We start from the raw sequence: 13,981 nt of genomic DNA, 5'->3' as shown, positions 1-13,981 counted from the left end.
ATTGGACATAATTGAGGATTTATAGTGTAGTTTTATCCTCTACTTTCTTTTCTTTTCCTGCGGGAACAAAAACAATGTTATCAAGCGTCGCTCAGAAGCTAATCGGTCGCCGTTTCTCACCTTATCCATCATCTAGTTTATGCATACTCTCGAGATATTTCTCCAGCGACTCAGGATCCGATAACTCAGTGCTTCCTGAGACAACCAAGTTGACTCGGACGCCAGTTCTGGTGGAGGGATGTGACTATGAACACTGGTTCGTAGTTATGGACGCTCCCAAGGGATACCCACTTCGAGATGAGATCGTTAGCACCTACATTAAAACCCTAGCAATGGCTTTGGGAAGGTCAAAATCCGTACTCTTTTTTCCCCTTTTTGCAGTCCTAAAATGGGTATCTTTTCATTTTTGTTTATACTTCTGCTATTAATACGCAGTGAGGAGGATGCCAAGAAGTCTATATACTCAGTTTCCACCAAGTATTACTATGCATTTGGTTGCGAAGTACCAGAAGATTTGGTTTGTAAGATTAAAAGTGAGTCTTTTTTTCCTTTGCAAATTCGTTCTTTTTCAAGTTTGCAAAGTAAATACGGAATTGTGTTGGTTGGTTGCAGCTCTGCCTAATGTGAAATGGGTTTTACCAGATTCTTATTCGGGGGACCCTGGTGATAATAGCTATGGAGGTTAGTTTTAGCTTTCCAGTGTCTTTGCTTCTCATTTGCTTTATTACTCTGTTATTAAGCTATTGTATTACTCCGGTCCTGCTTATGCTTGATTGCTGGGAAAAAAATGACTAATAATTTCACTTCGTTTCTTTTGAGGATGATAAAAAGTACATTTGAAAGATAAATGGAAAGGCAATAGAGTGAATGTAATTAAGCATTGATGATGATGCTTCTCTAGTTGATTACTTAACAGCTATTAGGACTTGTTGGTATTGCTGTTGCTATTAAAGAAGATGGGAATCCTTAAGACATCGAAGTGTGGTGGTTCATGTGCCCCAAGTGTTCCCTTTCACATTATGAAAGTAAACTGTTGATGCTTTCTGTTGTTTTCCAAATTCTTCTTAGGTGTTAAGCTCTATTTTCTTAGCAATCATTATCGGTTAACCTATATGGTGGGAGTAGAAGAATTTTTTACGCGCAGCACTTGATAGAGCTGAATGGCATTCAATTTGTGTTGGATGGTTTTCTTGACAGATTAGTATGAGTTTCCATTTGTTCTGCTATTCTAATATGCCTGCATTTTGTTCCTCCATTTTGTATTAATATCACACGCATGCAATTCCTCCTGCCTTTATAACAACAGTTGAGTGTTAACGTGCATTGTGGTTATTTTACAGGAGAACCGTTCATTGATGGGAAGGTTGTTCCGTATGATGACAAGTATCACTCTGACTGGATCCAGGCTCGAAATGATGATAGAAGTAAAGGAACAACTCATCCAAAAAAAGCAAGTCAAAAACAAAAGAAACAGTAGTATTATTGCGAGCATGCTACTGATCTTCAGCTTTGTCTTCAATGAATTTTCCGAACTTGCCCAATATTTCCCATGTTTTAGGAGGAATGAAAGAAACGAAGCAAATGCACCAAAATCAGATGTTGGTTTGGACTATCCTGTCAATCGAGCCTCAGATATTTGTTTTACTCTTTCGCTGTATGGTTTAGTGCTTTGGGGTGGAATTCATGGTCGAATTGAATGTTTACACTGCTGTTCAAAGCTTGGTAACGTTGGCTCATAATGCGAGTTTGATAAACTACAACTAAAAGGACCAGATGGTTCAATAACCAGCCGTTGGCCTAATACTGGTGTGTGCTGAGAGTAAGAGAAGAGATGACCAGGCTGGCATTGGTTTATGCTACAAATATTCAAGAATCCGGTAAGGTTGCTTGGCGTATTTATATATTTCGAAATCGGAAAGGTGTTCAGTTGCTTTTGATCTAAAGAGAAACCCTTAAGGTAAGGGTGCGTTGTGTTCTCTTTGTACGATCGTAAGCAGAGAGAACTCAACTTTTCTGGCTACTATGAATTATTTGATGGATGATCCAAAAAAATTGTTATTAAGATCCTTGGTTGATTTCTTCTTTTTCTAATGCATTCATTCTCAATTCTTGCTCACTGTATCTGATGATATGATAGTAGAATTGTCTTACAAATATTGAATAAAAGGAAATAAGCCTTGCAACAAATCTGCAGGCGTCAGATAGAATTTCACTAGACAAATTAAGCGATTCATGGTCCTCTGCGGCTTGTTATACTTACTTCTGCAACAGCTCCACGTGTCATATAGCGCACCTTCGTCATAGACTACCTATGCCAATTGTGATGGGACAAACATTTTTTATTAAGCCGTCACATCACTAATCTATAGGGTTATATTGTTACTTTTATTTGGAAATAAGATCTGACATTACAGCCAACATGATTCTTACATGTGGCACCTCTAATACTTCATATATGAACTCTCACCTAAGTTTTGATTCTCTCCTCCTTTCAACCTTCTTCCACCACTTCATTACATTACGACGGCTTTTTACCTTTCAAGAGTGAACCGTCAATCACCTCTGCCAACTTTTTTCTCTTTGTTGATTTGTAGTATCAACAATACTAAATGTTGACACCATTTTTTTGATGAAAACGGAGTCGACTTGGATTTTGAAAATTAAAACGAGAGTCGTCACCAATCCTTTTTTATATGAGGTGTGATTGGATCACCTCGAAAAGTGGTTGTTTTTAATAAACGGTTTGATTTTATTAAAACAACGGTTTTGGTCCACGAAAGTCAGAAAATAGGTTCGGGAGTCGGTTACGCACGAGGAAGGATTAGCACCCTCGATACGCCCAAAATTGGTACCTAGTTGATTACGTAATGTCTTAGTGTCGAAAAACTGAAAACTTTAGAAAGACTTAAAATACGATCCTAAAAAAACTCGTATGATATGGATTGAAATTCAAGAAGATATTTGGTTATTCGGTCAATCGAGAAATCAAAACCTAGCACATTAGGGCTTGTTCCTCGAATTTCCAAACGCAAAACTTTACCTTATTTTGAAAATTTTAAAAGGATATTTAGCCATTTGGTTGAATGAGAAAAATCGACACCCAGCACTTTAGAGCATGTTCCTCGAATTTCCCAAATGCAAAACATTGTCTTATTTTGAAATTTTTAAAAGGATATTTAGCCATTTGGTTGAATGAGAAAAATCAACACCCAGCACCTTAGGGCACGTTTTCTCAAATTTCCAAACGCAAAACATTACCTTATTTTAAAATTTTTTAAAAGGATATTTAGCCATTTAGTTGAACGAGAAAAATCGACACCCAGCACTTTAGGGCACGTTTTCTCGAATTTCCAAACGCTAAATATTACCTTAATTGGAAATATTTTCCTTTTTTGAAATATGATATTTATGCACAATGGAATAATAAACATGATAATGTGAATAAAAAAATAAACAAAAAAACGAATAAAATAAATCGATTATGCTTATACCATGAAAAATAAATAAATAAATAAACTAAAGCATAAAAATGGACATATAAATAAATACATAAATGAACATAAAAAAAAAAGAAAATAGATGAAAATTATAAAATATGAAAATATGTATGTACACATGAATATTATAAAGTATAAAAATTACGTGTATGCATATATATACAAAAATATACATAGGTATATATACATATATTATGAAAATAAAGCTAGAATAATAATAGTATTATTGCGAGCATGCTACTGATCTTCAGCTTTGTCTTAAATGAATTTTCCGAACTTGCCCAATATTTCCCATGTTTTAGGAGGAATGAAAGAAACGAAGCAAATGCATAGATATAAGCAAAACTAGTTAACATACAAACAAAACAGTAACGAATAGATATAAGGAAAATAAAACTAATAATAAATAATAGTAATAATAATAATAATAATAACACTAAAATAATTAGTTAAATAATAAAATTGCTAAAAAAGGACTAAATCGAAATGAAAACAAAAATACTGGGCGAATTCAAAATAAAAAAGAAAAGACGAAAAGGACTAAATTGTGACACGCGCCGAAAGAGGGGGGACCAAAATGGAAAATAAACCAAAGGCCCAAAACGCAGCGCTGATATGGACCAAATTGAAACAAAAATAAAATCATGGGACTAAATTAAAAATAAAAGAAAATAACGAAAAAAGGCTAAATTGCAACGCGCCGCGAATCGGAGGGACTGCGCGAGCAAATATCCCATTAGTTAAAAAAACGCGGATCCTCCCCCTAGGTCGGGTCATCGCGCGGGTCAGGGCCAAAACGGCGTCGTTTTGGCACCTGACCCCTAAGGGCAAAACGGCGTCGTTTCTCTTATCTATTTAAACTCAAAATTTTATTTTTTCTTCATTTTTTTCTTTTACTTTAAAAAAAACTAAGAGAGCCTTCTCCCCCTTTCTCTACTCCGGCCATGGTCCGGCTTAGATCGCCGGTGTGCCTCCGTCGTAGCACCGCCGTGGGCAGCGGCCGGAGGTGCAAAACCTAACCTTTTTGGTTCCACTTTTAGGCCGGTTGATTCCTGGCCGTGGATCTAAAGCCAAAACTCACGAAAGGTGAACGAAAAAAAAGCAAAAATAGAAGCGAAACTACTCGGCTTCCTTTCCTTCGGCGCGACGTTAACAGAAAGGTATCTCTTTTTCTTTTCTTTTTAGACTTTAGAGAAATGAAATCAAAATAAAAATATGAAAAAACCTTTGAAAAATAAAAGAAAACGGAGAAAAATAAAAGGTGAAATCACCTTGCAACTTTGCTTTTATTTATTGCTGTTAATCTCTATTTTTTGTTCCTAAGAGTACTCCCCCCTCCAAAATAAAAGAGTTACATATTCGGCTTTTATAGCCGATTCTCTACTGCTTGTGTTCTTAGCTTGTTTGTTCTCTTCCTTGCAGGTGACGGTGCAAGTGGGACGATGGGACAGTGGTGGTGCGAGGCGATACTGGCAGCGGTGGCAGAAGGCCAAGGGTCAAAAACCCTAGAGGGAGGCGGCGGCACTAGATGCGGCGCTAGGGTTTCTTTTTTGAAACCCTAGCTTGACTTTGGTAAAGTTGGGCTTATTGGGTTGGGTTAGTTGGGCTGGTGGGTTAATTGGGTAGTTGGGTCTGTTTGGGTTTTGTTTTTGTTTGGGTTATGGGTTGTAATTGGGTTTTGGGTAGATTTTAGATGGGTTTGTAATGGGTTAGGTTGTTTTATTTTTGCTTGGGCCAAAATTAGGCTTGTACAGCTGCCCCTCTTTGCTCGTTGTCGTGTAACGAGAATAGAGCAAAGACTAAGAAAGACCAATTTTGCCCGGTCTCGCCGAATCTTGACTTCTCTTGACGCTTCTCTTCAAGTAGCTTCACTCCAATCCACTGTGTCATGTTGCTTCAATCCACTCTACTGCACTTCAGAAAGATCTGACTTGTAGCTTTAATCTTCTTCACAGCAACTTCAGGGGAACGAAATTTACGTTTTCAGTCTGTTCCACTGCAACATCAGGGATATAAGACCTGATACAATCTACTCTACTGTAACTTCAGAGAGATAAGATCCTTTATTTTAATCCGCTCTACCGTAATCTCAAGGAGATAGGATTACTAGCTTCAATCTGCTTCGTTGTAATCTCAAGGAGATAAGACTTGATACGATCTACTCTACTGTAACTTCAGAGAGATAAAATCCCTTAATCCGCTCCACTGTAATCTCAGGGAGATAGGATTACTAGCTTCAATCTGCTCCGCTGTAATCTCAGGGAGATAAGACTTGATGCGATCCACTCTGCTGTAACTTCAAAGAGATAAGATCCTTTAATCCACTCCACTGTAATCTCAATGAGATAGGATTACTATCTTCAATCTGCTCCGCTGTAATCTCAGGGAGATAAGACCTGATACGATCTACTCTACTGTAACTTCAGAGAGATAAGATCCTTTAATCCGCTCCACTGTAATCTCAGGGAGATAGGATTACTATCTTCAATCTGCTCCGCTGTAATCTCAGGGAGATAAGACCTGATACGATCTACTCTACTGTAACTTCAGAGAGATAAGATCCTTTAATCCGCTCCACTGTAATCTCAGGGAGATAGGATTACTAACTTCAATCTGCTCCGCTGTAATCTCAGGGAGATAAGATCTGCAATTCTTCGGTTTATTCCCTGAGGAACACGACCTGTATAATGAACTTAATTATGCCTAATGATTAGGATGGCATGATCAAAATGAATCAAATGCTCCTAACTAGGCATGTGTGAATGGTGTTTGCATGAATGTAGAATTTTATTTTTTCATGAATGATCTCGCTTAGGTTATCATTACTCGAAGTTTATTAAAGCTTTGTCATCGAAATGCTATAACATCTTCCTTCTCGACTGGCGTTTTTCTGAAGAAACATCTAGCCAGATTGCCCCCACTGTAAACCTCAAAGTTCAATCCATTGGGGCACGAAATTTTGTACCATCACTCTCCCACTGTAATCTCAGGGTAGAAATATGTGGCTTTTCCTCAATCTTCTCCTATCACTATTCGAGGATACGTGATGTGAAATTCTTTGGTCCTTTATACCATTCCAATGGTGTCATACCAAATGCTCATGCACAAAATGAAGAATTTGTTCTCCAAGGAAACCTCTTCCTATTGCCTGGTGATCATTGCTTGCTTGCTTATTTAAGCTTTGTCATTAACACGACATCTTGTCATTTTGTTCAATCAATGCATTTGACAACAAAATCCAAAGAGAAAGTTCATACTTAGACTCTTCCTTCTCAAATTTCCAGCCTTTAAATTTGGCGTGTTCTAAACAATAGTCCTGTTTCAGGTTCCTATATTATTTAGAAACTTTTCAAAGTAATATGCAAAACTCCCTTGGTGAAAGTTTTATTAGTCCACTAATCATTATTCCAATGCAACATGCTTGCAAAAAGGGCATAACAATGGATAAGAATAAAGCTGGTTCAGAGCATAACTCAAAATGAATAAATTATCCAAAATAGTAAAGAATGATAATAAAGAAATTGATTGGGAATGTATATCTTGGAAAAGAATAGAGTATTCCAAGAACAACAAATTCAATATAAATAATATTAGAATTGGGTGCCCCAGATATCGTAGCTTGAACTTCTCTGTACAAATTTTCTGAAGACCATTCTGAGTTTGACATGTGTCTAGGAGATCTACATTGCTTTGTCGATACCCTAAGATGTCGCCTACCCTTTCTTGTTGATTCAGGTATAACAAGATCACCACATGCCCCAATTTGATCAAAATTTGAATTGCTCTGATCACCTCATACCCCATTCTGATCAATATTTGAGCCGTCCTTTTCGGGTTTTCAACTCAAATCCCCTTTGGCCTAAGATGCCTTTTGCGGGTTTTCCCCTTAGCCTCTCTATTTTTCATTTTTTCATTTTTCATTTTCATTTTTTCATTTTCATTCATCATCATTTTTTTTAACTCAAAGTGCCCTTTGCAGGTTTTCACCTTGGTCCTTTCTTCTTCTTTAAATGAAGTGTTTCTTGACTGGATCCGAGTTTATAGGATTAGCAATCTCACTCAGGATCAGTGCTCCTCTAAAATGGTTGTCTTTACAACATAGGGACATTCCCAGTTTGGCATTCATTTCCCTCTAGAATCCTTTCGTTGAGAAAGGATCTTCTTTCGACGTCTAACCCTCTTGTGGAATTCTCTGGGACGACCCTGTTTGTCATGGGCTCGTATCATTTGCTTTTGGCATATCTGACTCTGCTAAATAGCTTTTAGTCTTTTTCTTCTGATTGGATTGGATTCATTTTGCACAACTGAAACCAGAGAACAAGGATTTCTACTTCAATAGGTAGAACTACTTTCGTCTTGTAAACCAGAGAAAACAGTGTTGCCCCAGTCAAAGTCCCGATAACCGTTCGAAAAACGAGGAATGCAGATGGTAACCTCACATGCCAGCCCTCGTAAGTTTCAGTCATTGTTTGTAATTTATTACAGTGATGAGCTGTGATGCCTGATTTTGAATTGATCACAGACCTCAGCTATCGTGCTATCATTCATGATACCATCTTCTCTGTAATTATAATCTGGCATATGATGAAGCAGCCTCTACCCATTTGACGAAGTAACTAATGATCTCAAAAATGAAGTAATGCCCACTAGAAGTCTTCAATAATGGTGATGTCTCTGCCTCATTTCGTTCAAAATTTGAGTTGCCCTTTTCGGGTTTTTCAACTCAAATCCATTTTTGGTCAAAGCGCCCTTTGCGGGTTTTCGCCTTGACCTCTCCTTTTTCTTTTCTTTTTCTCTTATTTTTGACTTTGATTGATTTTTCTTTTTTTGCTTTTGACTTTGATTTTTCTTTTTTTATTTTCCTTTTTTTAGGGAATCTGAACTCATAGGGTTAGGCTAGTCCTTGTTATCCCTTTCGAAGGATCTTCTTTGATCGGATTTTCTTCATAGAGCCTTATGGGGCAAAACTACAACAGAAAACTTTTGATCTTCCTCCTTAATCAGGATAAAATCCCACAGAACTTGAAGAGATAGAAGCTCGACTTCAAATGGGCAAAGCTATGCTGAGTCAACGAGAGAGGCATTTGCCCTGACAAAGAATCGCATCGTTCACTGCAAATTTCTTACTGTTAATCTCTATTTTTTGTTCCCAAGAGTATTCCCCCCTCCAAAATAAAAGAGTTACATATTCGGCTTTTATAGCCGATTCTCTACTGCTTGTGTTCTTAGCTTGTTTGTTCTCTTCCTTGCAGGTGACGGCGCAAGTGGGACGATGGGATAGTGGCGGTGCGAGGCGATGCTGGCGGCGGTGGCAAAAGGCCAAGGGTCAAAGACCCTAGAGGGAGGCGGCGACACTAGATGCGACGCTAGGATTTCTTTTCTAAAACCCTAGCTTGACTTTGGTAAAGTTGGGCTTGTTGGGTTGGGTTAGTTGGGCTGGTGGGTTAATTGGGTAGTTGGGCCTGTTTGGGTTTTGTTTTTGTTTGGGTTATCGGTTGTAATTGGGTTTTTGGTAGATTTTAGATGGGTTTGTAATGGGTTAGGTTGTTTTATTTTTGCTTGGGCCAAAATTGGGCTTGTACACTAAACTAGTTTCCTAAAGTTTTGGTTATGCAAAGCCACAAGCAACTGACATTCTGGCTGGCCAGCCTATTCTAACATGCAGATTCATCGTATGCTTTGGATATAGCAAAATACGCAATGATGGAAATTACTTGGTAAATCTGCCCATACATTAAAATGCTTCAATGCCCTTTACCTTGCTAGTTTTTGTATAAACCCAAGGTATCTCGAACCATTTTAAACTAATTTTTTTAGACTCAGGACTCAGGAGCGTCTTTAAAAATTACATTTTTCACAATTTAAACTTTTATTCTATTTTTATGAGGCAAGACTCACTTGTTAGAGGTATTTAATTAGAAAATTCAATAAATAAATTAGTTTAAGCTATGTTGAGCAAATAATTTTTTGATAAACAAAAACAAACAAAAAAAATCTGTTATGAGCCAATAAAGCCTTGGCACAGTTAATAAAAATGGACTTGGGTTCTTGAATACTTAAAAGTTTTTTAAGTTTGAAATCCACTATATGTAATTGCTCTGTATGAGTTTTAGTCCAGATTGTATTACTTTGATTCTATTTTAAGGTTATTTGGATATGTATTTATAAGATATTTTGATTGTATTGTACTTGTCTAAAAAGTACATGCTAAAAATAGGATTATGAGAACGTCAGCCATACATTTGAATTACGTAAGCTTTGTAGAAATTCACAAATAACAGGTGCTGTGGTGAAACATAGTTTTTCCACATATATATTACTACCATCGTTGAAGCCTCCAGCATATAGACTATGCAGTATGAATGGTCAGTGGGATGGATTGTGAGTTGAAAATTCAGTAAAGCTTTATTTACCAATTCAACACCATTAACCCATTAATTTAATATGCTTACAGTTCCTTGAGGAGCCTTTTTTTATTAACAATGCTCCATACCTTTCCCCATACAAAGTTCCTACATTTCAAGTCTAATGCTTTGATTATACTTAGTTTTAAGCATTTGGAGTTTTTGCATTGATTCCACGCTAATAACGGTTTTGTTCCTTGCCCCATTTTTCCACTGCATCCCCCGCAAATACTTGCATTAATTTCAAGGTTTACCAAGAAATATTAACAAATGGAAAAGAGTTTTAAAAGAATGTTATGATTGCCAAAATTTTGGACCAGATATTTGTGGGTTTAAATGGATAGGATTTGGGAAGGGGGTTGGTGGAATTGCCCCCAAGTCTTGTGTGGTGTGGTAGTCTAACACGAAAGAATCTCTAGCAGCTTTTGGAAAAATTTGCTTCATTTTGAAGGAGTCAATGGCTCTAATAAGAACTTTGAACTTTGATGCCACATGCCAATGAAGATTCGGCAGGAAAATTTGCACTAATTTACAAAGTCCCAAACCCAATGAAAACCAGTCATTTCCTACCATAATGAAATTTCGGGGAAACTTAGAAAAAAATTCATATCATGTTGAATTATGTAATTACTTAATTAGCATCATTTGCAGACCCAAAAAAAAATGCATCATTTGCTATTGTTTAACGTGTAGAAGTCGTATGTTGTCATATTGGCCCACAACTTAGGCGAATCTTTGTTTATAGAAAACAAACAAATGGACATGTTTTTCCCTTGCTGTAAAAAAATATAAAGGTATGGAAACACTGGAAAATTGGCTCAAACACCAGTTTTGGTTGGCTTTGTATATTCTATGGAAACTTCTATTATGCCATGACTTTCTAAACAGATAGACAATGATAAGAATGGAAAAGATATATAATTTAAAATAAATAAAAAAAACAATGAACTTCAAATGTACAAGGTATGCTTGTTTTGTTTGGAGTGTCCCTAGTGCTTGGGAGTATACAAACTAGACCCTAAAACTTTATACAAATCAGTGTCCGAATAGACAGCTCGAGACCTCGATGGCTTAACTCGGGGTCTATGCTTTCGGGCTTTTCTGTGTGGCAATCGGTTTTTCTCTTTCTTTTCTTCCTTATGATCGATGTTTTTCTCTATTCTTAACTCGTCGTGTTGCTTTTCCTCTCGGTGTATGATGTTCTGAATGATAGGCTCGCTATTACCATTGGTCGGAACAATGTACACAAAGGGTCCGGTTGGGATGTCGGTTAAGTCCAGCAGAGGCTCCAAGGCCTTGACCACATTGCTCATAGTTGGTCTAGACTTGGGGTGGTTGCTTAGACATTGATAAGCCAATGCAGCAACCTTTTTAACCCCCGCAGTTGAGTACTGTCCTTCAAGTCTAGGATCCATTATTGCATCAAGTTTGTAAGGGTCCTTCAAACTAGGCCTTGCCCATTCCACTAGGTTCTTTTCTCGAGCAGGGCGCGATTTGTCGACAGATCGCCGGCCTGTCAACAGTTCTAACAGAACCACTCCGAAGCTGAACACATCGCTCATAGTCGTCAAATGCCCTGAAAAAAACAAATTCTGGAATCACATCAATTTGTTCCATCAGTGAAAACCGAGATAAGTGCTGAACTTTTAGTACCTGTTGTAATGTATTCCGGAGCAGCATAGCCTTCTGTGCCCATTACAGCAGTTGTAACATGAGATTTTTCGCCTTCTGGACCGTCAGTTGCCAATCCGAAATCCGAGACCTTTGCATTGTAAGCCTGCCAATAAAACAAACCTGTTCAGTCTTTGCTGATACATGAAAACCTGTTGAACTAAACGGTGGTATGTTTTTACCAAGTCTAATAAGATATTTGAAGTTTTGAAATCCCTGTATATGACTGGCTTCTCTTCTTCATGAAGGAAAGCTAGTCCTTTTGCAGTTCCAAGAGCAATTTTCAACCTTGTTAGCCAAGGCAATGGTGGACCACACCCTGCATTCGTTGACCACAAAGATTAATAATTTAACAAAGTTTAATAGTTGATTACAAATTTTAAAAAGGGAAAAGAGTTAAAACCAACTTTTAAACAATTGGTTTTCTAAGTTGCCTCGTTCCATGTATTCATAAACCAGAAGCCTATGTTCCTCTTCATAGCAATACCCAATTAAGTTCACCAGGTGAGGGTGCTTCAATTGCCCCAAGAAAATAACTTCAGCCTGTTCAGGAAAAAGGGTCAATAAGGAAACAACCAGAGTTAATATGTTGAGATTATCAATTTGCTTACCAGCCATTCCCTGTGACCTTGAGTGCCATCCAAGTCAAGTACCTTAACAGCAACAGATTGAGCCTTCAAAGCAGGCTTAAACTTGTCATCAATGAACCCTTTGTAAACAGGTCCAAACCCACCCTCACCCAAAAAATTAGCCTTGGAGAAATTGTGAGTTATCACTCCTAGTTCCTTGAGGGTAAAGATATGAAGGCTAATGAGAGAAGTTGAGAGATCATTCAATGAGAGTGGTGTCCCAGAGTGGCTAACATCAGTAAGTGATAACCTTTGGCTTGGACTCTGTCTGGTAGCATGAATTTTAGGCCCGGAAGATGAATCCTTGGGTTTAATGCAACTAGGGATGATATTTTTCAATGACAAACACCTTATGAGAGCAGCCATATTTTTATTGTGTAGTTAAGGGTTATAGGTGAAGCTCTAAGGTGGGTTTAAATAAGACAATACAGGAAATGAAATGTGATTGGATTAGAAGACCAAAGATGAACCTCAAGTCTTCAACCAATCACCTCTTTTTTCTTCTTCACCAATTCTTATTATTTTTATTATAATCTCGTATGGATGGTGAAGGTGTGTGTATTTAAATACTGAATTTGGAATTGAAAAGTCTATTTCTGGCTAGAAAGCTGATTGACTTTAGGCCTGCCCTGCCTCTCTCTCTCTACTTACAAAAAATTTGGCATTTGTCAGCTGGAATTTCTCTAGATGGTTCATATTATTATAAACAGACAAAAATAAAATAAAATAAAGTATTTCGTCTCTATTTTTCAATGTCATGCATAAAGTTACCAACTTTAAACTTTAAATTTTAATTTTCAAAATAATTTATAATTTATACATTCCAATAACCAAAAAAAAATCCCAACTTCTCAATTTCTTCCGTTTAGAAGACCCCAAATTTCTTGTCTTTAAACAAACCCCTTTTCTCTAAACAATACAATTAGCAACCACTCTCCTAATCTATGAAATATTATATTCAAATAGACAATTTTTTTTTTCTGCAGTTAGTTGATTGAAGTTCTCATGTGTCTGTTTGTATATAAATACACATATTTTATACTATTACTGCAATTTAGATTTATAATATTAGAAGGGTAGCGATGAATAGTAATTGATGATCACATAAATCATTTCTGTTAATAAGGTATTAGGGAAAAGTGTAATTTAATTATTATAAAATTGGACCAGAGAATAGAACTGTCCGTGGGTTAAGTTACCCGTATAGGCTCGAATGTCTAGCCGAAAATTAAGAGGATTTAGACTAAATACAAGGCCTAAAAAATAGACTTGGATAAATTTAAGGCTCGTTTTTAATATGGGTTGAGAATTAGACAAGCTTTTTTGGCCTGAGCTCGGTTTGGCCCGAATATATTATATTATGAAATAATATATTAATTGTGTATGTTAAATAATTATATATTTATATTTATATTGAATCAATAACTCAATAACAGCTAAACCCATTACCCAAAACCTAATAAAATTACCCAACTAAATAATTTAACCCAAAATATAAAATTTTAAAAATTATATTTAAACATATTTATTATAAATGTGTTAGAAATGTTTTATTTTAGTGTTTTTTTAATGTATTTTTTAAAATTATTCTTAAATAAAAATTAATCTAAAAAAAGAAAATATGGGGAGTCGGGTCGAGCCCGAGTTTACTTTCTTAAATTGGATCAGGCTTGGACAAAAAAGTAAACCTATTTTTCAAGTTGGATCAGGCCCGAACTTAAAATTTTAATCTAAATACCTTGTATGGGCCCAGCCCAACCTGACCCATAAATACCTTTAT

The 13,981-nt window shown here is 36.6% G+C and overlaps 2 protein-coding genes across 4 annotated transcripts; one reads left to right on the top strand and one right to left on the bottom strand.

The window, feature by feature from the left end:
* Positions 1-8: 8 nt before the first annotated feature.
* LOC107913872 (multiple organellar RNA editing factor 7, mitochondrial) lies at positions 9-3,812 on the top strand. Of its 3 annotated transcripts, XM_041102924.1 has the most exons (5): positions 9-346; positions 436-533; positions 613-681; positions 1,341-1,518; positions 3,760-3,812. In XM_041102924.1, the coding sequence occupies exons 1-4, from the start codon at positions 75-77 to the stop codon at positions 1,475-1,477; spliced, it is 576 nt and encodes a 191-aa protein (XP_040958858.1). In that variant the 5' UTR covers positions 9-74; the 3' UTR covers positions 1,478-1,518; positions 3,760-3,812. The 3 variants fall into 3 exon arrangements, with proteins under 3 accessions (XP_040958858.1, XP_016698026.2, XP_016698025.1); XM_016842537.2 differs by lacking the exon at positions 3,760-3,812 and having other exon boundaries at positions 643-681; positions 1,341-2,116; XM_016842536.2 differs by lacking the exon at positions 3,760-3,812 and having other exon boundaries at positions 1,341-2,116.
* Positions 3,813-10,813: 7,001 nt separating this feature from the next.
* LOC107914934 (putative receptor-like protein kinase At1g72540) lies at positions 10,814-12,705 on the bottom strand. Its single transcript, XM_016843999.2, has 5 exons — positions 12,184-12,705; positions 11,980-12,115; positions 11,755-11,891; positions 11,555-11,678; positions 10,814-11,477 (listed from the first exon to the last, which is right to left on the bottom strand). Exons 1-5 carry the CDS (start codon positions 12,565-12,567, stop codon positions 10,891-10,893), a joined length of 1,368 nt encoding a protein of 455 aa, XP_016699488.1. The 5' UTR covers positions 12,568-12,705; the 3' UTR covers positions 10,814-10,890.
* Between the last annotated feature and the right edge of the window lie 1,276 nt (positions 12,706-13,981).

Source organism: Gossypium hirsutum, chromosome D10 (genome assembly GCF_007990345.1).
Source record: "Gossypium hirsutum isolate 1008001.06 chromosome D10, Gossypium_hirsutum_v2.1, whole genome shotgun sequence".
NCBI lineage: Eukaryota > Viridiplantae > Streptophyta > Magnoliopsida > Malvales > Malvaceae > Gossypium > Gossypium hirsutum.
Note: the sequence above shows the minus strand (reverse complement) of the source record. Positions and strands in the feature narration are given on the sequence as shown.

Excerpts from the sequence above, each read along its gene's own strand:
- LOC107913872 (XM_041102924.1), top strand. The coding sequence starts at position 75 with ATGTTATCAAGCGTCGCTCAGAAGCTAATCGGTCGCCGTTTCTCACCT. Across the intron at positions 534-612 it reads TTTGGTTTGTAAGATTAAAA|CTCTGCCTAATGTGAAATGG; the intron begins GTGAGTCTTTTT and ends GGTTGGTTGCAG. Across the intron at positions 682-1,340 it reads TGGTGATAATAGCTATGGAG|GAGAACCGTTCATTGATGGG; the intron begins GTTAGTTTTAGC and ends GTTATTTTACAG.
- LOC107914934 (XM_016843999.2), bottom strand. The coding sequence starts at position 12,567 with ATGGCTGCTCTCATAAGGTGTTTGTCATTGAAAAATATCATCCCTAGT. Across the intron at positions 11,679-11,754 it reads CAAATATCTTATTAGACTTG|GCTTACAATGCAAAGGTCTC; the intron begins GTAAAAACATAC and ends TTTTATTGGCAG. Across the intron at positions 11,478-11,554 it reads TCCGGAATACATTACAACAG|GGCATTTGACGACTATGAGC; the intron begins GTACTAAAAGTT and ends TGTTTTTTTCAG.